General features: G+C 54.2%; 7 protein-coding genes and 1 pseudogene across 8 annotated transcripts, besides 1 other annotated feature; 4 read left to right on the plus strand and 4 right to left on the minus strand.

The window, feature by feature from the left end:
- Nucleotides 1–706: 706 nt before the first annotated feature.
- NCS57_00554600 (uncharacterized protein) lies at nt 707–1,060 on the minus strand (the record flags this gene model as incomplete). The annotated part of the gene is made up of 1 exon (XM_053055463.1): nt 707–1,060. One exon carries the CDS (start codon nt 1,058–1,060, stop codon nt 707–709), a length of 354 nt encoding a protein of 117 aa, XP_052914418.1.
- Nucleotides 1,061–1,283: 223 nt separating this feature from the next.
- Nucleotides 1,284–3,423, plus strand: NCS57_00554700 (annotated as a pseudogene). Its single transcript has 3 exons — nt 1,284–1,686; nt 1,754–1,801; nt 1,850–3,423.
- Nucleotides 1,284–3,423: a sequence feature.
- Nucleotides 3,424–4,223: 800 nt separating this feature from the next.
- On the plus strand, nt 4,224–5,110 carry NCS57_00554800 (uncharacterized protein; the record flags this gene model as incomplete). Its single annotated transcript, XM_053055464.1, has 3 exons — nt 4,224–4,263; nt 4,314–4,615; nt 4,700–5,110. 3 exons carry the CDS (start codon nt 4,224–4,226, stop codon nt 5,108–5,110), a joined length of 753 nt encoding a protein of 250 aa, XP_052914419.1.
- A 1,558-nt stretch (nt 5,111–6,668) lies between these two features.
- On the plus strand, nt 6,669–8,635 carry NCS57_00554900 (uncharacterized protein; the record flags this gene model as incomplete). Its single annotated transcript, XM_053055465.1, has 3 exons — nt 6,669–7,318; nt 7,375–7,788; nt 7,870–8,635. 3 exons carry the CDS (start codon nt 6,669–6,671, stop codon nt 8,633–8,635), a joined length of 1,830 nt encoding a protein of 609 aa, XP_052914420.1.
- Nucleotides 8,636–10,068: 1,433 nt separating this feature from the next.
- NCS57_00555000 (Eukaryotic translation initiation factor 2A) lies at nt 10,069–12,176 on the minus strand (the record flags this gene model as incomplete). The annotated part of the gene is made up of 2 exons (XM_053055466.1): nt 10,069–11,538; nt 11,589–12,176. The coding sequence occupies 2 exons, from the start codon at nt 12,174–12,176 to the stop codon at nt 10,069–10,071; spliced, it is 2,058 nt and encodes a 685-aa protein (XP_052914421.1).
- A 1,878-nt stretch (nt 12,177–14,054) lies between these two features.
- On the minus strand, nt 14,055–15,338 carry NCS57_00555100 (uncharacterized protein; the record flags this gene model as incomplete). Its single annotated transcript, XM_053055467.1, has 1 exon — nt 14,055–15,338. One exon carries the CDS (start codon nt 15,336–15,338, stop codon nt 14,055–14,057), a length of 1,284 nt encoding a protein of 427 aa, XP_052914422.1.
- Nucleotides 15,339–18,625: 3,287 nt separating this feature from the next.
- Nucleotides 18,626–20,668, plus strand: NCS57_00555200 (HUN domain-containing protein; the record flags this gene model as incomplete). Its single annotated transcript, XM_053055468.1, has 2 exons — nt 18,626–20,334; nt 20,386–20,668. The coding sequence occupies 2 exons, from the start codon at nt 18,626–18,628 to the stop codon at nt 20,666–20,668; spliced, it is 1,992 nt and encodes a 663-aa protein (XP_052914423.1).
- Nucleotides 20,669–21,659: 991 nt separating this feature from the next.
- On the minus strand, nt 21,660–23,767 carry NCS57_00555300 (uncharacterized protein; the record flags this gene model as incomplete). The annotated part of the gene is made up of 4 exons (XM_053055469.1): nt 21,660–21,866; nt 21,919–22,403; nt 22,465–23,161; nt 23,216–23,767. The coding sequence occupies 4 exons, from the start codon at nt 23,765–23,767 to the stop codon at nt 21,660–21,662; spliced, it is 1,941 nt and encodes a 646-aa protein (XP_052914424.1).
- Between the last annotated feature and the right edge of the window lie 111 nt (nt 23,768–23,878).

A 23,878-nucleotide genomic window follows, 5' to 3' on the forward strand; every position in this document is an offset into this window, starting at 1 on the left:
CTCGATAAGGAAACACCAACCTGCTTCCACAAAACGTGAGCTTTCACCCCCCAATTTTCTATCACGCCTCTTGGATTTCCTCTACGACTGTTCTCAGTGGCAGCCGCCAACCTTCCAGAAACAGCAACTTTAAATTGAGTATGCAAGCGCTGTATGCACATGCACGTAACCGCAGCCACAGCCGAAACACCAAAAAAACCGACGGAATCACCACTTCTCACGAGAGAGAGAGACGGGGAAGCAAAAAGTGAATCTCTTGGAGGAGATCCAAGTTGAATCACATGCCCCGTACTGGAATCGAACCAGTGATCTTATCATTACTAGTGATACGCTTTACCACTGAGCCAACGGGGCTTATCCTGTGATTGTTGAAGGGCAGGCTCAGAACAGGGACTATGTCGCTGACGGAAGATGGGGCGAGGAACCTGCCATCTCGGCTGAACATGCATGTGTTGGAGCTGCATAGTGTCATATGATGAGAATCTCGCTACAGATATATTCATGCGATGTGTGAATAAGTGTTGGAGTGAAAATAGGCAAGACCGGGCTGTTCCAATTTGACTTCAAGGTGACAGGAAGGACCAAACATGATATGGACCATGATTGTAAGACTAAAGTAGTAGGCTTGTGCCAGACTCTCGACGACAGGCAAATCTTGTGCCTCCATGGTATCAAGGTGATCAATTGCTGCTGAATTTGGGCTGAATCATTCTTCCAAGGCCTTATCGAGTAACTCGCGAACAGTCCTTGCATAATCTTCTCCATCGCCCTTGAAGCCATTCAACACAACAGTCTTGTCGCGTGACTTGAGACCGTGTGTCAGCTGTAGGCTCGACTTTGGCACCCCTAGGACCGAGCTGAGAACCTGTACGACGGCCTTGTTGGCTTCACCCTCGCGGGCCTGGGCGGCAACGCAGAGCTCGATGGCATCGTCGGTGATGGCTATGACGCCCTCGCGGTTCTTGCTGGCGCCGGGCTTGACGTGGAGCTGGAGATGCAGGGAGCCGAGGGGAGACTTTTTGGTGCCTGTGACGAAGCGGATGGCGCTAGACGACGCCATGCTGAGGCGGGAGAGAGGAGAGACAGAGACAGGAGGAGAAGAGTGCAGCAGCGAATGCCAATCGTGAGGGGTAAGTACGGAAGGCAAGTAAAGTAATCGGGACAGCTTCGAGTAAGGTTGCCTCTTCTCTTTCCTTCCCCTCACATTGCATGCAACTGTTTTGACTCGTGATAAAAAGCTGGAGATTTCGCTGTTGGGTTTGACTGACATTGAATACCTAGAGCGCCTGCCAGGCCTGGACATGGGGCGTCTGTCGCCTATAGAAGCGCTGAAGCCTCAGGCCAGACAGCGGGCAACCGCCTGGGTCACTGCTCTTGCCGCTGTGGTGCCCCACTGGCGCGGCTTGCCGCTTCACCAGCTGCTGCGGCAGCGCCAACAAACTTGGACCTCGACTACAACATCAAGCAAGAGCACGACATCTTTACTCGCGCCGACCCCTCTCCATCGCCATCGATTCTGGTCCTCCAGGTGCATGTCTGCTGCAGCCGCTGCTATCCTACAGAGACCCAGCGTGCCCGGCGCCATGGCCTCGGCCTACAGCGCATACCATGGCCCTGCCGCCGCCGCGTCGCAATTCACAACTACCGCCTTGGGTCGATGGTCTGTCCTGACCCATCCGTTGCCAGGTTTGTTTCATGCGCCTCTTGGATAGAGAGATGTGTCTTCCTACAAACGGGTGCTGATTATCTGTAGCAATCGACAAGATCAAGTCTCTCCACGTCTACGACTTTGACAACACCCGTGAGTGCCCTTGATGCTCTAATTCTCGCCCTCCCTAACCCATCACAGTCTTCAAAACCCCCCTACCGAACTCGCAGCTCTGGAATGGATACACGATTGGAACATTGTCGAATCAAGAAAAGTTTGTCAACGGCGGCTGGTGGCACGACAGCCGAATCCTCGCTGCCACCGGAGAGGGCATCGAAACGGAAGAGAAGCGCGCGTGGGATGGATGGTGGAATGAAACCATTGTCGAGCTCGTCAGGCTAAGCATCAAGCAGAAGGATGCCCTCTGCGTCCTGCTGACAGGCCGCTCTGAACGGGGATTCGCTGAGCTGATCAGGAAGATGGTGACAGCCAAGGGGCTCGAGTTTGACATGATGGGCCTCAAGCCCCAGGTCAGCCCGACAAACCAGCGATTCCAAAGCACCATGCACTTCAAGCAGCTCTTCCTCGAGGCACTGATGGAGACGTACAAGCATGCGGGGGACATTCGGGTGTACGAGGACCGTCCCAAGCACACCAAGGGCTTCCGCGACTTCTTTGCCGAATACAACCGCCGACAAAACGTGTCGCCTACGCGAGGGCCCCTGGTGGCCGAAGTTGTCCAGGTGGCCGATACCGCAGCGACGCTGGACCCTGTGGTAGAGGTGGCCGAGGTGCAGCACATGATCAACATCCACAATGAAACCATCTCGAAGCAGGGGGCTTCGTCAAGTCAAAACCGGCTCAGGATTAAGAAGACTGTGTTTTTTACCGGATACATGATCGGACCCGAAGACACCAAGAGACTGATCAAGCTCGCCCAAATACCCCAGAACATGCCCCAGCATGAACTCAAATATCACGGCAACAACATCCTCATCTGCCCCCGACCCTGCCCTGCTAGTATTCTAGACAAGGTGGGTGGCATGGGCAGCAAGATGAGATGGGAGGTGGTGGGCACAGGCTGCTTCGAGAATAGTATCTGGGCGGCACAACTACGACCTATCCCCCAGCACGCCAAGTTTCACACCGACAACCCCAGTCCGCTCGTCGTACTGGCACTGAGGAAGGGGGCCAAGCCGATCGATGCTGGCAAGATCCAGAACTGGCAGCCTCTGTCACCAGACAAGACGTTTGACTTTGAGACAGTGGTTGGCGAGAAGGTGATACTCCGTATCGAGCAGGATGACCCGCGAGAAGACGAGTACGAGAGCCTGTTTGCCAACAAGGCCTCGAAGCGGAAGCACACAGGCGAAGACGACTGGAACCAGAGAAACACTCACGGCCACTATGGTGGACGCAACGAGTCCAGGGGCTACCACACTGGCGGTCGAGGAGGCCGAGGGCGTGGCAACTCGAACCGCGGCTACCGAGGCAACGCGAGAGGAGGACGGGGAGGACGTGGTCGAGGTGGCGGCTACAACTATCGATCGCTGGACGACGTGGAACCCAAGAACCAGCAGGGCGGCTATGGTCCACAGGTGGATTATGACGATGCCTACCAAGCGCCCAGCCAGAATGGACCACCGGCTTCAGCTCCCACAGGACCCAGCGGAGGATGGAACCAGCAACCACCTCGAGGCCCTGCAGCGCAGCAGGGACGCCCCATGGGAGGATACGGCGCAAATAACGGCTCAGATCTGCAGAATTACTATTAGAGGTAGTCTACCGCCACTGGCGGTTTTCTTCTCAGCCCCTGAACGTTGGAGAGGGGCAGCATACACTATCTGAATTTTTTGTCCTTGTCTAGTTCAAGACAACAAGACGAGACGCGAATCGGCGTCCTTGTTACACGATGCCCTCATGATGGGCGAGGAATTACACGGCTCTGAGAGAAAAGGGGTCTTACTTGAGACCTGGGTTGCGAGGCGTCTTGGGAAGGGGGAAAACATGGACTAACTGACTGACTGATTGATACCTGAGTAATGGAAACCGTCGAAAGAATGTATACAATATGAGCCGAGAGAGAGCATCATGTATTACTTGGGAGTTGTCTGTCATACTTATCGGGTTAATGAGTCACTTGATTTCACTTGATTATCTGGTGCCTGAACCAATGATTGATTGATTGATAACCGCTTGACGCAAGTGTCTCACCATGATGTCCTACAAGGCCTCATCTTTCAAGCTTGACAAAGGATGCAGAACTTATTCTACTTGGCAAATGAGGTGCTGTGTGTTGGCAGTGCAGAAATACTTGGGGAGCCAATTTGCTTGTAACTACAACAGATCGTACGTTGCGCTTGGACTAGACCGTGACAGACATAACCCCCCTAATCTCTCCAAGTATGCATGTTTCATTAAATAAATAGCTGGTTGGCCTCTACATTGAGTAAGATTTGGCGCCATTGGCGTTGGTATTTTAATTTTCTAAATTATTTAATCTTGACATACTTTCCTCTTGCTAACTCCAATTGATTGCAAGAGATTCGAGAAGCCCTTCAATTGCGTAGCACAAATGGCCGAGTCTACAGCAAATATCAGGGTTCATCGAAAAGGTACACACCTCAACTCCCCCCAAGATAACTAGTAACTGACAGATTGAAAGGCGATGAAGAGGCTGTACTGCGCGCTCACAAGATCGCCACCCCAGCATTCCGCGATGACCCTCTATTCGCGTGGATCTTTTCTGGAGAGCCTGACGTCGATGCACGGCAAAAACGTCTAGAGGTGTTTTTCAAGCCTGTCGTCAAGTCTGGCCTCGTGTGTGGAGGGTACATCCTTGATGCCGACGATTGGCGTTCCATGATGGTGGTATCAGAGCCGGGGCAGGATTATGACGGGCTGTCGACTATCATCAAGTGCGGTGGTATTCCTGCTACCTTGTCTGGTGGATTACGGCCAACTCTTGTGAGTAAATGTTGCCCATATCACGCCCTTGTGCGCGAGAAACAGGCATGGTTGTGTCAACAAGAGACTGACATCTCATGACAGCGTCTTCTGCTCCAATATCTCACACAAGTCGACAAGGTCAAGCTCAAGTGCCTCCCCAAGTCTCAAATCCGCGAGTGCTTCTACATTATTCTCACTGCAACCGAGCCAACTTACCGCAAACAAGGTCTTCTGAGTGCTCAGACCAAACACCTCCAGGAACATGCCAGGAAGGTGGGCAAGCCCGTGTGGCTGGAAGCAACATCACGATACTCGATGAGCCAGTTCGTCAAGCATGGATTCGAGCACATAGAGGACATCAGACTCGGAAAGGGCAAGGTCAACGCCCAGGGGAAGAAGGAAAAGGGAGGCGAGGGAGTCTTGATTGCGTGCATGATCTGGTGGCCCGAGGGTGTCAAGGAAGCTATGAATGATAAGAAAGGTCTTCAGAAAAACGGCAAAGAGGCTGAATAAGTTAGCCGGAATTCATCTATGTTTCGGTTAGCCATCCTGCACTGCAGCAGTAGATACCATGTTTAATGTTAATCGTCCGGTTCAACAAGAAGCAACCAGGGAGGAATGGTGAGGCCATCTCCACATCCGGGGCATTCGGGATAAACTCAACGGGTCTCAGGTCAGGATTCATGTCCTATCGGCCATGTAAAGAGCACTGTGCCTCTAAAAACGTGATATCCTTGATGCTATCCTGAACCAACCCCGGCATCACCGGAACCGAGGCTGGTCCCCATCTACAAGTGGTGCCATGCAGTGGAGTCGAGACGGGAGTCGACATCGAGCCCCCCAGATTTCCCCAACTTTGGTAGCCCTACCAGCAACTTAAAGAGGACAACAGCCGTATGTGAATTCACTTCGACAACCCAGCCAACCAGTTGACGTTGACGTTGACGTTGACGTTGACGTTGAAATGCCGGCCGGACATGGTGGGGCCGGGAATGCCCACACGGCCCGGAGCTTCAATGCCGTTCGGGACTTTGTCTGGCTCCGAAACAAGAGCCTCATTGATAGCCTCCTTTCTTATCGATGAAGAGCTCATCGACTTGCTGTTTTTCGTCCTGTAATTACAATAGATCCTTATCTTGTCTTGTCACTTGCGCCCTGTGAATCAACATGTCGCCGTTAATGTCGTCACAATTGTCCCCTGTTGTTGGTCGCACCTCATCGTCCAGCCGTCAGCCACGGTTCGTAGACCCGGCCGAAAGCGGACTTCGGCACCGACTCGGTCAATGATAGCGCAGGCTGATGGTGCACAACGTGCTTCTCTGCATGGCTGATCGGCACGCCTCTGCCCGTAAAGAGATCAGACATGACGGCGGGGCAGCTTCTTCTTGGCTGCCAGAGCTGCAACTCTTTTACCCTTCAAGCTTGAACATGAACATGCCCGCGTGATGCTGGCTCGATCCTCTTCTCTTTGCGTCGGGCATCAACGAGGCAAAACAGCCTTGAACCGGCACAGAGCTCCCGGTCCCTATTCCGCACTCCCCCCTTATCTTATTCCAGAGCCAGGGATATCCGCTTCCGCACGTGGGGCAGGGACTCAGGGCAGCGGATTGAATCTCTGATCCTCGCTCGCCAGACCTTGCTCGCCCACCCGTAGCTCCACATGGCGTTGATACGCCGTCGAAAGAATTTGATGCTCTCCACTTTCGAAGGCCAGGCTGCTGACCTGCTGCTATGTCCGGTGCTACGTCCGCCTGAAAAGGTGAACCAACGATGGGTTCTCGGCATCGGTGCCGCATCGGTCGGCCGACAGGGAGGAGGGAGGGTACCCATCGCCGCTCCCAGTTATCAATCCGTTCGGTGCCTCCTAAATTGTTTCTTTGTCCTGCCCTGCCGGAAACTCTTTCGCGCTCTCTCTGTTCTGTTGCCCTTGCTGCGGTTGTCGCGAGTTCCTGGACTTCTATTTTGCCCAGAACAGAAGCTGTCTTGGCTCGAGGCATGACGACAATCCCTAGTGAATTTTGCCATCTGCTTCTGCCAAGACGTAGCCCAGAACAGCAATTTCCCACCCATCATGACCAAGGATCTTGAGAAGGCGTCTCCAGATGTTGACGCAGAGACATCGTGTTCTTCTTCAACAGCTACGTCGCCGGTCTTGGAACCCATCAAGACAACCGAGACACGTCGCAGCCGTCCGCGCAGCACAGCATCCAGGCGCTCACATGATTCGGACGTGTTTGAGGCCCTGGAGCATGCTCTGACACCAGATCTCGAAACCGAGGCAGAGCGAGCGGCGCGTGAACCCATCACATACACCCGAACTGGCACCAGCATCGCCAGCGCCGCATCCCGACCACCCGACTTTGAGGTCTTCTTTGAGGAAGGCGATCCCGAGAACCCAAGGAATTGGTCAAAATGGTATCGCGCCTGGATTATCGTTGCCGTCTCATACTCTACCTGGGTCGTGGTCCTGTATAGCACGTGTTATACAGCCTCCATCCCAGGCCTAGTTGAGGAGTATGGATCGACTACCACCACCACCACTTTGGGTCTGACGACGTATCTGCTTGGTCTTGCCGTTGGTAGCTTGATTGTTGCGCCACTAAGTGAACTTTATGGTCGTCAAATGGTGTACTTGGTCTGCTTGAGTATTTGGGCGCTGCTTATTCTGCCTTGCGCCCTGGCAACTTCGCTGACGGAAATCATTGTTGTGCGATTCTTTGGGTGAGTGGCTTTCCTGTCGCATCGGCGTTGAATGGTCGACTAATTCGGTCAATAAGCGCACTCTTTGGAGCCGCAATGATCTCCAATAGCCCCGGAAGTATTGTCGACATCTCAGATCCCGAGTACCTCGCAGCTGCCATGTCCATGTGGTCGATCGCACCTCTCAATGGACCATCCACCGGGCCTATCATTGGTGGTTTTGTTTACCAGTATCTTGGTTGGCGATGGGACAACTGGATCGTCTTGATCCTGGGCGGCGCCGGTGTCCTCATGATGGCAACGGTCAAGGAAACCTATCACCCTGCCATCCTGAAGCGAAAGGCAGCTCGCCTGCGAAAGGAAAACGATGATCCCCGATGGTGGTGCCAGTATGACCAGAAAGTTTCCACGTGGCATTTGATCAAGATCAACATGAGCCGACCCTTCAAGTTGGTCGCAACTGAACCTATCTTGTGGTTCATGGACGTCTGGTGAGTGAAGTTGAGTTTGAGACAGTGATCGTCCATTGTCTCAGTCCCCGACTGTGATCGACAACTCTAACCAATGCGCAGGATCTCTCTGATTTATGCCATCTTGTATCTCTGTTTCGTCGCCTATCCGATCGTCTTCCGCCAGCACCGCGGCTGGAACGCTGGCATGTCGGGTCTGGCCTTTGTTGGCATCGGCGTTGGAACCATGCTTGCCATTTTCGCCGAACCTCTCCTCCGTCGCTTGATCAACTCTCAGCCTCGAGATCCAGTGACTGGCAGGCCCCATCCGGAAGCCACAGCTTTGGTCATGGCTATTGGTGCCGTCCTAACACCTCTCGGTCAGCTCGTGTTTTCCTGGACCTGTCTTCCCAACAGCATCCATTGGGCCATTCCCATCGCCTTTGGTGTGCCTTTTGGCGCGGGTAACACCCTATGCTTCATCTATGGCTCGAATTACCTGGCCAGCGCATATTCGATCTACGCCGCCAGCGCCCTCGCCGGAAATGCCGTTATCCGAAGTATCGCAGGCGGTGTCTTGCCCCTGGCTGGACCCAAGATGTACGCAGCCATGACTCCGCAGTGGGCTGGAACACTTCTTGGACTTCTCGAAGTGGCCATGATTCCGATTCCGTTTGTGTTCTGGCGGTACGGTGCCAAGATTCGGGCAAAGAGTCCGGCAATTCGAGCCCTGAGGGAGGAACAGGATCGACTTGACGCCAAGCGGGCGAAGCACCAGAGAAGATTGGAGAAGAAGAGGCAGGAGGCCGAAGGCGACAAACAGAACGAGGAGGGTGTTTTGGCTGTAACGGATGCTTCGGGGCAAGATAACAAGGCACTCAAACAATAAGAGATGGATAATAAAGAGGAAAATGGAAAAGGGGACACAAATGGAAAGTTGGGGGACAAAAAGTTAATGATACCATCCATGTTGTATTTGTTTCAAAAGTGAGGGAGAGACGCTCGTGAGCCGTCTGATCGGCAACTAATGTTAAAGAGAAAGCAAGCCTTGGAGAAGTTCCCGCCTGAACTCTCAGCCCGACTTGGATGCTACCGTACTCCTCGTGTCAACAGTCTGAGGAAGGAGCAACCCTCAATAACATGTCCACTTCAGGAAGTAGTTATCGATACAGGCAGCAAGAGAAGGATAACATTTGATCCCGATGTCAAAGGTCTGCATATGAGCTTACATCTCAGGGGCAAAAAGAAGGGACTTGCAAAAAAGAAATTCTCAATCATTCATATAGGAACAGCCCGATGCGGGGGTCGAACCCGCAACCTTGAGATTGTGTACTCTAGTAAGAGTCTCACGCTCTACCGATTGAGCTAACCGGGCCTCGAACGAGGCGTATGTTGAAAAGTTGGCTCGCTGTTGAGCATCATACAGCCAAGCTTGACTACCTATTATCTAGGCTAGGTTGAAGAGCATGTTACATGCCATTGTAAAAGTGCCATCAGTCAGAGCTCAGTTGTTAAAGTTGGAGGTTTGTCTAGTCTATCTAATATTTTGGTATCGCTTCTTCTGGTCACAGGCTTTTATTCGTGACATCAGTTCCATTGGTGAACTTCCATCTCAACGGTGCGTCCTAGTGTCGTGGCATACCAGCTTGAGCTTGGAGGTTGTTCTGCATGGGTAGCTTGTCAACTCGCCCGCTTTCATTCGGTTCAACAAGGGATGAACGAGTAGTCTAGAATTGACGACATGCGAAGTGGTTCATAGATACAGGTCATGTATAGCTATAGGAGGAACCAACACCAGCACTTTAGGGTAGCTGTCATACAGCATTATGAGAAGCACTCAAGGGTTGAAAGACATGAGAGGGAACAAGCACGTAGACTGAGCAGCGAATCTTATCCGAATAGTCACCAATATTCTTACAAACAATTCAAATATTCACCCACAAGCACGTCTGCAACTAAGCCAACCAACCACCCGCCCTCATGACACAACGAAACGCCGTGTGAAAGTAAATAAGCCTGTATTGTAGGCAAGTTGTTGATTGTTCTTCCTGTTTTACCCACCATCCGATCGCGGTACGCCGGCACAAGCCTCACCATAAGTAAATGGACCGACTTTTAATGTCCCCGATAGACCCCCATCGCAAGGACAAACACAAGCTGGCCTATCCACGCCGCATAGTTGTCCAACATTGTAGATCCTGATACCCATCCTAGAGAGTGTAGGTATGTTCAACACTCGCTTAATACCTCCCCATAAATGATACATGACACGATCAACAGGAGAAGCGCCCAGAGCCTTCTCTAGTTAATATGGCCTTGCATTTAGTTATCCTTCTCCAACTGCTCCAGCTCCTTAAGAACTGAGGACTTGGTGTTGATCTTCTTAAGCTGAGTATCCTCCAGCTTCTCTCCACCAGCCAGGCGCATCTCGAGGTCCTCAATGGCTCGGACCTTCTTCTGAAGACTGCGAATCTTCTTGGCATTGGGGTTCTGGGCGGCATCGGCGGCGGGGGCACCGTTGTTGGGGGCCTGCTGCTGAGGCCCCTGGTGTCCATTGCCATGACCGTTTCCGTTTCCGTTTCCGCGGTGAGTGTTGCTGCGGCTGCGGCCCTGGTTGTTTCGGGACTGGCTTCGGTGGTTGCTGTGGCCGCGGCGCTCGGGGCTGCGACCCTCGCTGCCCGAACCAGCACCGCGATCACGGGGAGGGGGAGCCAAGCTGGCTCCGCCGTTAGGTTCGCCCTGGGGTCGGCCCTCTCCCTGGTTGTTCTTCTTGTTACGCTTCTTCTTGTTCTTTGACTTGGACGAGTTCTCATCGCCCACGGGCTCAGCACCCGGAACAGTCCTCACGACTGTAGGGGCTGGCTCAGCAAAGTCGGCCCCAGGCACAGCACGGCGCGGGCGGCCAAAGCCGTTGGGGCCAATGTTGGGCAAGCCGTTGCTCACGACGTGGGCAGCACCGCCCTCATCCTCACGCTTGAAGTGAAGAGGCGTAGCCAAGCCACGGGCACCGGGGGGACGGTAAGCACCAGCGGGCTTACTGGGGGTCTTGACCGTGCCCAGGTACGCCGTGGCAGAGGCGTGAGGAGTGGGGATGGGGGTGAGGGGATCACCCGGAGCAATGTTCTCGGGGGCCTGGGGCCTCCAGACAACATTGTACAGCTCGACCATGTCCTCGTGGTACATGATGCCACCGCTGACGTGCCACAGCTTGACACCGTTGTCCACGCGCAGTCGCGGCGAGGTGGTGGCCGTCATGATGTAACGGCTGTCGGGACTCCATTCGCACACGCTGGGGTTTCCGCTCTCAATGGTGGTGATCTTGCGGAAGTCCTTCTCGAGATCGTACACATCAATCTGACCAGCAAGATTACCGAAACCTGCAACCAGAACAAATCGACCGGTCGGCGAGAAAGTAATGGTGTTTCGGGGGCTGATAGGGAAGGAGTGCGTCGCAACGGCCCGGTGGTTAAAGATGGTGGCCTTGGCCGGCATGTAGCCATACACAACACCGAACTCTTTCGAGTTTGGCGACCACGATACATCATGGATAGGACCATCCTTGTCCAAGGACACGCGAGCGTCGAAAGCGCCGGTTGTGCTGAGCAGATACAGCGTGGTCTCGCCGTAGTAGCTCTTGCCGGAGCGGTCGACGTCGGTCTGTGCCAGCACCAGGAGGCTGGAGCCGTGCTTGTTCCACTTCAGCTGGACCTTGTCACCCTTGAAGAAAGTCTTCTGAGAAATGGGGTTGGTGAACAGAGGGACGTTGAAGACTTTGACGGCAGCGGGTTGACCCTGGGGATATGTTAGCGGGATACCTAGCGGTGTGGTCAATGTCAGCTCACCTTGCGCTCGGGAACAAAGACTGCGACGGCATGGTTCTGGCTACCGGGAGCGAGGGCGAAGTTAGCGGCCCCCTCAACTCGGAGCTTGTTCCAGACCTTGATCAGGTCGTGACTCTCGTAGAACTGCACCTCGTTGGTGACGAGGCGAGCGCAGTACTTCTCATCAGCCGTATACTGGAGATTCCAGCCTCCTTGTTGCTTCTGGACGAAGCGGCCAAGGGGCTGCTTGTCGGCGGCGGCGACACCTTCCTCTACGACACGCCAGACCTTGAGGTTCTTGGTCGCATCACCGTTCTCGTCCTTGGCGGGGCGCTCCCAAGTGATGACAAAGGTGCCACGAGGAGAGAAACCGAGCTCGTAGACGTTCTGGATGGGGAGGGAGAGGACCTGCGAGCCAGTGGAGGCGTCGACGACGGTGACGGCATCGGGGGACGCCCAGCCGAAGAAGCGGCCACAGGCAGAGTAGGCACAGCACCGGAGGTTGCCCTCGGGCTTGGTGAACCCAGCGAGAGGCTCGTAGACGGGCGCAGCGTCAAAGACGCCGATGGTCTTCTGGGTTCGGTAGGCAAACTGCAGCGGAGACGCCATGGCTAGTCAAAGTCACAGTGTCTCGTGTCTTGCGGGGTCTTGTGGCCGGTTGATCAAATGTCTTGTCGGGGGAGGAGATGTAGCTTGACACACTCTCTCTTTGTCCAAGGTTCTTGTAGTCGCGGGAGGGCACCGAAGTGTTTATCGCAATCGTGGGGCGAAGGTTGCTTGGGCTCAGGTGCTGGTGGGATTGGGCGAGCAGCGCGGAGCGAAAAAGCTAAACTGACAGCGTTGGGCTGAGTTCTGCGCAGCAAAGAGCAGACCAAGTTGCCGCCTGAAAGTTTGTATCGCGATTACGGGAGAAGTGCAGCAGCGGTGATTCGCGGAAGCAACAAGAAAGATGTATGTTGTCGAGGGCGGCGGTTGTTTGAGTATCGTCGCGAGCAAAGCAGGACAACACAACAAAGGGCGGCGGCGGCGTAGGCGGGGGAAGAGGCAGCGGGTGCGTCACAAGCGTGGAATGCGATTGCGTAGCAAAGCGAAGCCTGAACCTGCGAGCGAACAGAGGAGACAAAAAAGACGACAAGAACAGATTTGAGGCCGGGAGGGAGATGAAGAGAAGACGGCAAGTCACCCAAGGGGAGGGGAGGGAGGAATTGGCGCGGCAGGGCCGTGATGTTTTGGGCTGGAGGGAAACAAGAAGAGAGGAGGAAGAAGGCGGCGGTGGCCACCAGGCGAAATATGTTTTTTTTTTCTTGTCCTTTTTTTTTGCTTTACCCTTTTTCCCCCTGCACCGCTCACACTCAAAAAAGACTGCCTGTCTGTCCCACAACAAGCCACACACGCCACACTACCCCGACAACTCACCCTTTTGTGGTCTCTCTCCTTTCCCCCCGTCGCTTCTTGACTCAGCCTCGGCACTCCAATGGATCTCTTCTCCACAACTGCGCTGCAACCTCTGCAGAAGAACAAACGAACGAACGAACTGGACTTCAGGTGGCCCTTACAGGGAGAGCACATGCCCCAGATTTAATTGACAGAAGCCAATCGTCGAGTGGATACCAGCCCGCGCTTTGAGGCCTCTTTTCGGGGTGTCCATTTTGAGCATCTCAATTGATGCCTGATCCTTGACCTGGGATGTGATTTGAGCCGCCATAACTAACAATTAACACGAGGGGATCAGGGTTAAGCCGGGAGTTCGTTGCCAAGTAACCGGAATAGAACGGATACTTTACTTTAAAAATTCCATAAAAAACCCTGGTAATATTAACTTCTCGGGCTTATCCTCACGACTCATTCTCAGCTCAGATTCCTCCCACACGATTCATTGCATGCATCACGTCACCACGCTTTCGCCTTCTCACATAATGGGCGATTTATTACCAGTGCTTACTCCCCTTGCAGCGTGGCTGAAAGACTCTGACCAGTCTTTGTCTGCTCTTCCACGGCCAAGTAAACTTGGTGCAAAACTATACGAGATTTTACACTGACACGCCTACACAACCCGTTGTCATTTCTCAACAACTCGGTTAACATCCATGGACAGATAACAGGATTGGCTTCTGGCAGCCCAACTCTCATTTTACCACCCCTTGAGCCCCGTGATCCTGCCTCGATACAAACAAATGCCATCACACTGGACGCCTTTCTAGATTTCATTGTCATGTATCATTGCTACGTGGCACCAGTCAAGTCATCCATTGCTCAACCAAGCATGCAGCCCCTGACACCAATTCTCCCGCCATTTTGCTGAACCAACAAGCCATTGACACCGTGGATTCCCCCAATCACGTGGCCTGCGTATCTCATGGACATTTTTGCTGCTTTATACGATATGTCCATCTCTTGGGTGATAGCACATGTAAGGGGTATGCGTTTGTCCATGCAAGCCGCAAACTATCATCCGTGAAGAGCCACGTTGTTCATGCACTTGTTCGTTCACCTTCCCTTGTACTTTTCTTTCCATCCACCCTTTTCAAAAAGCCAGAGAGCCTCAGTTGCATATGCGCGGCTGCCTCTGTGGCCGCCCTCACCCATAGCCGCCTCCATCAGACTCTGCAATACCCGACCCTGCTTAACTGAGTTCCACACTCCCATGGCGATGGGATCGTCTTCAGTCTTTCCCCACTCTCCATTTCCAAGCCGGTATAGAATTCTTCCAAGTGTTTGGAATGCCATGCATCTTTGTGCTGGGACTGCACTTCTGGCGAGCCGCGCCAGCTCCGCAATGGTGTATCCCGCAGCCTCTGGGGCTTCTCCATGATGATGTAGACCCTTGGATGAGGGGATAGATCGACTGACCCGTGGGGATAAGAATCGACCCCGAAAGTCAAATCGGAAAGCTGATACCGCGATTTCAGGGTGTGGGTAGTAGGAAGAGTCTTTGTCTGCTGGGCTGTCCTGGGTGGGGATAGGAGCCATCCAGGCGAGCTTGCTTGGATCGGCTGGGAGGTTAGGAAAGTATTTCTCATGCAGTGTAGCCAAAAAGTCGGGATCGGAAGGATCGACATCAGGAAGGCTGGGAGGAGCTGGGAAGTGAACCGACTTGGGTAGATCGGTGATTGGGAAAATATCAGGGGGTATCTGGGTTGGGGCCTGGTCTTCATCGTAGTCGTCTGCGATCTTCTTTGTCGAGACTGCGGGTGATGGGGATGCCTTATTTTCTGAGCCTGGCTCCTTTGTAGATTTTGCGCCTTGCACCGCATCTTCTGTAACAGATGATGCCATGGTCTTGGATGTATCCTCGATTTTGATCTCGGGCGGAGGCTCAGGCGCCTGTGGTGTTTCGGATGGCGGGGGATCGAACGGCGATGGACCAGCCGGCTCATCGATATTGGCTCGCTGTAATAGACGTTGGATGAGAGCAGGATTCAGTCCGTTCATGATATCGTTTTGCGCCTGGGCGATCTCGGCGGGGCTCATGCTGGCGAGCTTCTGACGGTTCTCCTGATCGATGCGCTTCTTCTCAACCTCCTCGAAGCCCATATTCGCAGTCGAATCTTGAGCTTTATTCACCTCAGGTCGGTCCTGGGGTTGTGACCGGGCGCTGGATGTTTGGCCGGCTGCCTCGGCGGCGCGCTGCTGTTTGAAGGCAGACGTCCTCCATCGTCGTTTGTGTTGCGGGAACCCGGTAGATGAGATGGGTTGATCGGAGAACTCGACAGGCTTCTTATCACTAGAGTCGCGCTCGACAATATCACCGATTAAGAGTGTAGGATCCATGGTGTTGTGCAGTCCTTGTCAGGTCGCAAAAGCCAAGCTTAACAATTCTGATTTGATCTTGACGTCTTTTTTCGGTGGAGGCACCGCGGAGAATCTAGAGTGGGGCACCGACTGACGCGACCCCACATTTTCAAAATGTTTGGGCGGATTATCCGCGCTGAGTGCCACGTGAAATTGTGAGATTGGAGAATTCCAAAGGCACCACGAAATGTGCAGGCAGGAATAGCACAGGAGAGGCGGCTCTCGGGGAGCACGATGAGCCTGATTTGAGCGCAAAAATGCACTTGGAGCTTCCTATTTGAGCGGGTTGGGTGTTTCTCGCATCATTACTCGCCAAATGTCATGCGACATGAGACGGTAAAACGGAGCTGGAATTATCGTGGTCAAGGTTTGGGCTCTGAAACGCGAGTCCCAACTTAGTAAGCCGCCATAATTACGGAAGGATGAGAATGGCAGCACACAACACAGAGGACAACCAGAAGATGGATAGTAGATGTGAATTGGAAAGGAGTACATAGCGTGTAACGGAGTTCGTTAATATTGTCTTTTCCTTGGATGCCAGAAAGAAACACTTTAAATGGGGATTAAAATAGCAAGCCCCGGACTGAAGCATGTTGCACCGCCACAGATTGGTGCTGGGGTGGGTGCATTAGCGCCGATCGATCCTTCCTTCTTTTCAAAATTCCAGAACCCGTGCGCGGCTGGCAATTTCAATACTGTGCACTTTGGGTTGAAAATGTTCCGCCGCAACATTGGGTTGAAAATGTCGAAAACTCTGAATGGAGTGTATAAATATGCCCTAGTAGACCATATTAGACTGTCAGGTAGATCAATATACTTTTTCACTGTTCTCGAGTTACGAAATTTGAGTAATAGGTGTGGCCCGTGGGGGAACCTTAATCACCCAGGAAGGTGGAACGTAATTTCCTGATTCAAAGACAGTACTCGAGTTATTAGTACCGGCACCGTCCAAGGCCATCCGACGTCCTTGGCTTTTTCATTACGCCCAGAGCTTTGCTTTTTATCCGACAGCCCCCTTGGTCGCGCAACAGATAAGATCTCTCTGGTCAGGGAAGCACGGGGCACCTGATACGTATGCGAAAAGTGCCGATTGGGTGCTGTGACCCCTGCATGGATGGTCAATCAGCGAGCGACAGCAGGGACAGGTGATTCTCACACAACAGATGCGGAGAGGAATTAGTAGCGTGAATTTTCAAACGCAAGATACAAAGAGAACTGTACTTTTGAGCTCACTGTTTGCCAGCTCTCCTTGCACGAGCGGTTTGGACAGGAAAACTGGACCTCACAGCCACAGATGACCTTCCCGAAAAAAACAAACATGTGGCTGAGTGGCTGCAGCCGCGTTAAATCCCCGTCGACGTAGCGCGCCTAAGCTTGGTTCAACGTTTGGTTCCCGGACGAGACGGTCCACCCACACACAATCTCTTCCATCCCAAGCCCACAAGCGAAAAGGCGCTGCAGGGGGGGCCCGGCGCGCGCCTCTCAGGGATGATGGACACGGCGGGTGGGTTCATTGAAGGCTGACCCCGGAGGGAACACGAAAAAAGAAGGGTCACAGGCGCAAGGTACAAGTACCCACTCGTGCTGCCACAGTTTGGAGGTGGCAGAGCGTCCCGGGATACAAAGAGGTACTTGCGAGGTGATTTATTCCTGGTGTTTCCCCACGCTAGACCGCTGACCTGCGTTCACCCACAGCTCGCAGAAGGGCTGCTGGTCCTGCTGGTCCCCCTGGGCCCCCTGGTCTCTCCCCCTCCGATGTTGCACATGGACGCTTGGGAATCTGAGGTGGGAGGGCTTGGCTCTGCACCAGCTCGTACCTCTTGTACCTCTATCCGTGCGTCAAAGCCGTCTTGTCTCGTCGAGTGTTTTCTCTATCAGGTCCCGTCCCGTTCAAAAGCATTGCCTTGCGTCTTGTCTTTCGGTTTCCTCTGGCTCTGGGCTCTCGTCTCGCCTTTTCCCGCCTAGCCCGGCTGCCCGTCGTGTCCTGTTGCTCTCTTGATTGACTCTTGACCCCATCCACGAGCCCCGTCCAATTACTTGGCCGACGCCCCCCCTACGACCTTCCCCCCCGTTTCGAGGCTTCTGGTGACGAATTCCCTCGCATCCGAAGCCGTATCAAAGTGATTTCCTGCCTGGTCTCGCCCCCCCTTGTGGTGGTTTGGCCCGAATGACTGCGGCAAGCCCGTGACGTCCGGCCTATGGTGTTGTTGTCCACGCCCAGCCTAGACTGACTGACTGTTAGTCTCATGAGGGCACCCTCGGTTGGTCTAATCGGCGTTTAATAATGGAATTTCCCTTGTTGCCAGATGATGCTGGTCCGCCCCCTCGTTTCCCCTCGTGCGTCGTGTCGTGCCGGAGTCGTAGCATTCAAAGTTAGCAGCTCTCTTGTAGAAGCTGCTGGCCTGCCCCGTTTTTCTCCTTCCCGCCAGAAAAATAAGAAATGTTGTTGTCGCCCCGAAAAAAAAGGTAGCCATCCCCATCTCATTTCTCCTCCCTTTTTCCTTCTCCTTCTTCCTCTCTCAACCCGCAATCCTCCACCACCCGCCATTTTCCCCCAACGACGACCCATGGGATTTGCTCAAATTCATCAATTCGACATCCTTTGTCTATCGTAATTATCACCGAAACACCATCATCTGTTGCGCCCGGTGCTGCAGCATCACTCGCCCGCCTCGAATCGATTCCTCCCCCGCGTCCGACCCCCCTTTTCGCCCGCGCAACCCGCATCGCCCGTTTTGGTCGTTGCCCAACTCAAACGTCGTGAGGCTATTCAGAGATCCGGACAGCTCCACCGCCCGCACCCGCCTGCCGCTTCTGGCCACTCACAGCCCGTTTCGCTCCGTTACGCTCCGTCACGCTTTTTTTTTCCCGCCTGCAACCAGTTTCTGGCGAGACCCGCGCGCCCAAGCTTGGAAGCAATTCTATTCGCTGTACCTGTACCTGTACCCGACCTTTTGGTGCAGCTCCGCGCGACCTAGCGTGTACTGTACCACGTACGCCCACCGCTATTCGCCGCCTTTTCATTCAACCTTTGGTGGTTTGAATCACAGCCTTGCCCGTTTGCGCGCGACGCCTTGTTCGATTTCCTCTTTGCATCGCATGCGTGGTTCTTATTTCCTACACGGGTAATAAGCGCTTTTTCTTCTCTTTTTGCTCCCCACGATTACAGGAGCCCTTTTCAACTTCGCACGCGGTGCATTCAGCTTCCGGACGATTTCAAGACCCTGGACTATTAAACATCGTTCGTTTCCCATCCTTGCCTCGGCATGGCCGCGACAGCTGCCGACACGTCCATGTCGCGATACGACTCGTCAGCCGGCGAGCTGTCCTCGCCGCCCTCGGGCTCCCTCTCAGAGCCTGGCTCCCCATCGCGACAAGCTTCGGATAGTCGCGTCCCCCAAGAATATGACGAGATCGTTGTTGTTTCAAGCGACGGACAATATCAACACATCGGCCGGAGCCATGGACAAGGCCGGCCCCCGCTTCCCCTGCCACCTCAATCGGGTACCGGGCCTCCCAGGAGATACGCTCTGGTCGACAACCAGTGGGTGCAATTGACGGCTGCAGGTGTCCCCAGAAAGAAGCCCGGCCGCAAGCCGGGAACCATTGTGAAACCTAGAAACTCGGATGGCAACGAAATCGCCAAGGCTGCTCGTAAGCCTCGCAAGCCGCGCGATCCCAATGCACCCCCAATGCAGCGCAAACGCAAGATTGCGCCTGCCGATACCGACAACGAGATTGCTGCCGATTCAAAGTCCCTGGCTGCTGCTGCATCTTCTGCTTCCCGTCAGCCACGTGTTTCGGATGTCTCAAACGTGTCAGCCTCATCACCCGCTCAACATCACCAGCAACCGGCTTCCGCCCACCAGACCGACCAGCGCTATTCGCCCAAGATTCCCAAACGAGAGCACTTTGGTTCTATGCAAAGCATTTTGAACTCGGATCCTCCGGCCGAGCGACCGTCGTCTCAACCACAGCCCCAATCAAACAATTCCACCTCGATGCCTGTTCGCACCAGCGGCCAAAGTTACGATCCTATCCGTGGAAATTACGATCCCGTTCGCGAGACAATGGTTTCTCACAACCCTTACGGCTCTGCTTCTGGTTCTCCTCGAGCTCCTTCTCAAATGCCAAATCGCTCCCCAACCATTGCGAGCTTACTCGGCGGCGGTGATTCTCGTAGCTCATTCCAACCGGCTTCGAATCAGCCCCGTTTCCAAGCACAAGAGCCCTCACAACCATCATCCCCCTCAAAGGAACCCCAGGCAATTTCTACACCTACACCATCATCACGATCACTTGCTCAGGAGGCCAAGAAGGACCCGCCTCCACCACCACCACCTGTCCAGCGCCCAGTTATTAAAGAGTCTAATTTTACAACCATCTCTAACGGCCCTATCAAGCGGTCATCTCCTAAGCAGAAGCCTCATACCGGAGTTTCAACTCCCAAGACCGATAACCTCGACGACATGCAGGAAAGCGAGGGTCGGTCTATTCTCGATTTTGGACGAGCAAAGCCTGGTGAGGAACTCCAGGCCCCAACCATTGTTCTCAGCGTCCCAATCCAGGCTGGAGAGACAAATCGCTATGTCAACTTTATGCGCATGGCTGAGGAACGATACGGATGGGACGCGCTCCACCCTCGCCTGGCGGCCAACCGGGACCGCAAGGCTCGAATTGCCGCTGCAGCCGCCTCCCTGGAAAAGGCGGAATCTGGCCGCGAATCGGGTGATGAAATGTCCGTTGATCTCTCCGACGCCGAGGCTAGCAACCCCGACAACGGTGGCACCAGCGGCCCCGACGCCCAGGCCAAGCCTAAGAAGAAGCGCAACTTCAAGGAGGATCAGTATGACGTTGACGACGACTTTGTGGACGACTCGGAGCTTCTGTGGGAGGCCCAGGCGGCGGCCAGCCGTGACGGATTCTTTGTCTACTCTGGACCCCTGGTGCCTGAGGTTGAGAAGCCCGCAGCTGGGTATGTATCTCCAAAACTAGCCGATATTGACCAGTTACTAACAAATCACAGTCACGAAGGTCCTCCTAAGCGTGGACGTGGTGGACGAGGCAGCCGAGGTGGCGGCAGAGGAGCGTCAACTAGAGGCGGAGCTGGAAGTGGCCGCGGAGGAGGCCCTGGATCTCGCGGAGGCTCAGTGACACGAAAGCCTCGCATCACCAAGCAGGAAAAGGCGCAGCGCGAACGCGAAAAGGCTGAGCGTGAGAGCCTGGCGCAGCTGGCTAAGACCCCGACCCACGGCTACTCACTCAACCCGACCACTCCCTCATTTGCCGTCAGCGAATTGGGCGCTTAGAGGGCATTGAATATGGCACCAAACGAATTACGCAACGACGAAGCCACATAGCTTCTCACTTTCAAGGCGCGACCTTAATGAAAGGGCACTGGCCTTGGCTCGCTGCCGTGTACAGGCATCCTCGATACCTCACTTCAGACTTGACTCCGCCTTCTTTTCTCTTCTTTTCTTTGTTTTCATATTCCTGCTTTGCGAAGCATGGCTGGCCCGGCATGGCCTCCTCTTTTGCTTTTCTTTCGAGTTTTTGAATTGTTGGAGAATCGGCGCGTGTGGGATTTCGCATGTATGAAGGGAGAAACCTACCAGGTCTCGGAATCACGGCGTTCACTGGGTTGTGGATGGATCGATGCAACATGGCAAGAAAGGCACGAAGTGAAGAAAGGATGGGGGGGATCTTAGAAGGAAATGGGGTTCGGGCTCCTTTTGGAAGAACGAACGGCGACGAGGCGTCACAGTGAGCCACACAGTCTCCCAAGCGAGGAGGCTTATTCCCAGGGGCTAGACAGATATGTTTAGAGTAGGCGTTGAGTCGAATGAATGTGAAGATGACAAGACGACAGACGGTTAACATTGAAGTACGTTGCGTGATATGTTGTGTGACACAGTCTATGTGAACATGTTGATGAAGCTGACGATACTCCTCTTATGCGCTTTGATAACTATATTGATAGAGTTTATGCAACCAATTCTTGTCGTGGCTTGAATAAATCAACCAACCTCGTCTAGTTGGCACTAATTGGACTCTTCAAATATCTTGGCTAGATAACCGCTGATATATAGCCTCAGAGCACACACAAAAGAGACAGCAAGGGCTTTTCTGCAAGCACATGCATCCGCCAGGTCGCTTTTTCTCTTTGTCTTATGCTCATCCTCTCATGATTCAACACCAAAGTAAACCAATCACTCCTACTATTGCTCCCTGCATCTCCTTCTGCTATTTCAACTATCTCAACGTCTCCAAACCACCTGTTCAACTCTCAAGAAAAAGCTCTCATGCAAGAGTAAACTCGGAAACCTCACCCATCTCGTTGGCCTGCTGATCGCCGACCTTGTAAGATGCCCGCCATCGGAGCTTGGCCGAGGTGACCTTTTGGGCGTGGTTGCCCGCGTGCCAAACCTGGACTTCTTGGGTGATGCCCCGGGCCTGCTTGGGAGCGAGGTCACGCCCAGTCTGAGGCTTAAGTTGAAGCTCGTAGCCCTAGTATCGGGTTAGCTTGGTGTTCTGAAGGGTCAATAAGAGTAATACATACCTTGGTCACGGCAAGCTGGAAGTGAAGCTCGCTGATGGGTTGGGCTATGTTGTTGGAAAAGGCAAATACGATATTGATGGCGTTAGCGGCGGCAGGTGACCGGATGGCACGAAGCTCGATACGAAGGTTCGTGTTGCTGACGGTTGCCTGGTGCTCCTTGGGCTTGGCGGGCTCAGGAGGCAGCGCCGAAGAGAAGCTCCATTCGTCATCGTCATTGGAAGCGGCTGGAGCCTGCGGCGGCGCGGGAGAAGCCCGCTGCGAGCTGGAGAGGCCGCCGCCGAGGGCAGCAAAAGGATCAGAGGCGGGCTGAGGCGGAGGAGCGTGGACAGACTGCTGAAGTAGAGAGGGCTGTGGTGTAGCTGACTGGGACACGGGCTGTGAGAAGGAGGCGAATTGCGAGAAAGGGGGAGGAGTTGGTGTTGACACAGGACCCTTTGCCGAGTTGTCCTGGGTTAGGGAGGAGAGGAGAGCAGGGCCGGGGATGTCTGAGATGGGGGTTAGCAATCTGATATAATGCGTTGTCGCTGCTTTGAAGCCAAGACTTACTCTGATTTGCGCCGAACCCAAGAGCGATGCCACCGCCCTGTCCAAAGCTGCCCGAATCTCCTCCAATATCCAGTCCAAGGAGATCATTCTCGATACCAGCAGCACCAGAAGCTGGCGCAGGGGTGCTGCTCGACTGTGCGCCATTGCCATTGGACGCGTCGCCGTCAAAGTCGATAAGCGATAGCTCGTTGGCCGTACTCGATGAAGCTGCCGCAGCCCCTGAAGTGGAGGGAGGAGGAGCGCCAGCAGCAACCTTGGCCGCGCCCGCCAAGTCGCCCTTCTTCATCAGCTTATACCGCTCCACCGTCCGATGTATGCTGTCATTAATCTCCAAGAGTTTGGCCACAGCCTCGTGGTCATCCGACTCTTCCTCGCACATCTTCTGGATCTTGGGTTGGGCGCTCTGAAGGGCAGCGGCCAACTCGCTAAAGACATCGCCCTCCTGCATCTTATCGCCCTCCTGGAAGGCCTCCAACCGCTCCTCCAGTAACCGCGCCTTGGCCTGGATCTTGCCGACCTCCTCGGCAGCCTTTGCGCGGTAGTCTGTCTTGGATCGCGTATCATAACCAGCCATGATCTTCATGAGACGGTTGGCCTCTTGGAGATCCTCAGGGGTTCCCCGTCGAATGAGCTCTTGAAGCTTGGCCGATTGCGCTTCGCGCTCCTCTTCTTCCATCTCCTCGGCGGATTTTAAATTCTAATAGGCAGAGTGAGCATGAGGTATAGCTGATTTGGGTGATTGGTCACTTACATCACTGGGGTTAAGAACAGCAGCATCTTCTCTCCGCACTTCGGGAAAGACATAGCCCTTATAACTCAGCAACCGGTGCATATCCCTGATGAAGCCCAAATCCTCCTTGTATCGACTCGTCTCGCATATCGTTCCTCGCCACTCTTCAATCGCCTCGAGTATCTTGGCCTGCACACGGGTCGGCCGAATCGGGGGCCGTTCCGGAAACCTCCTGACAAGCTCATTGAGAAATTCTTTGGTGCCGATCTGCAGATGGAAGGGGTATCCGCAGTTCTTGACGCAGATATCGAGCAGGCCGAGGGCCAGCAGGGCAACGTTGGGGTTGCGGTTGTTGATGTATCCGACAATGGCAGTGGCGGCCTCACGAGGAGCGCTGCCCTTTTTGGAGTTGATGAGGTCCGAGATCTCAAGGTTGAGGGCGAGATTGGGCTCGTAGTTCTCGGGACTGCAGGCCGCCTGGATAAAGCGCTGCAGCTGTGAGGGGGTGCGGCCGGAACCAGCATATTCCCCCCAGCGGTCGCGAGCTCCGGCGCGAGCAGAGGCGGCCTCCATGGTATATAGCTGGTGTTGAAGAGGCGATATACGCGGAAGCTATTCGAGCAGGCGGATCGGATTGCGCGCGCTGGCCAGACGGTACGACACAATTCGAATACGAGAGTGAGC

This window comes from Fusarium keratoplasticum, chromosome 4, assembly GCF_025433545.1.
Source record: "Fusarium keratoplasticum isolate Fu6.1 chromosome 4, whole genome shotgun sequence".
NCBI lineage: Eukaryota > Fungi > Ascomycota > Sordariomycetes > Hypocreales > Nectriaceae > Fusarium > Fusarium keratoplasticum.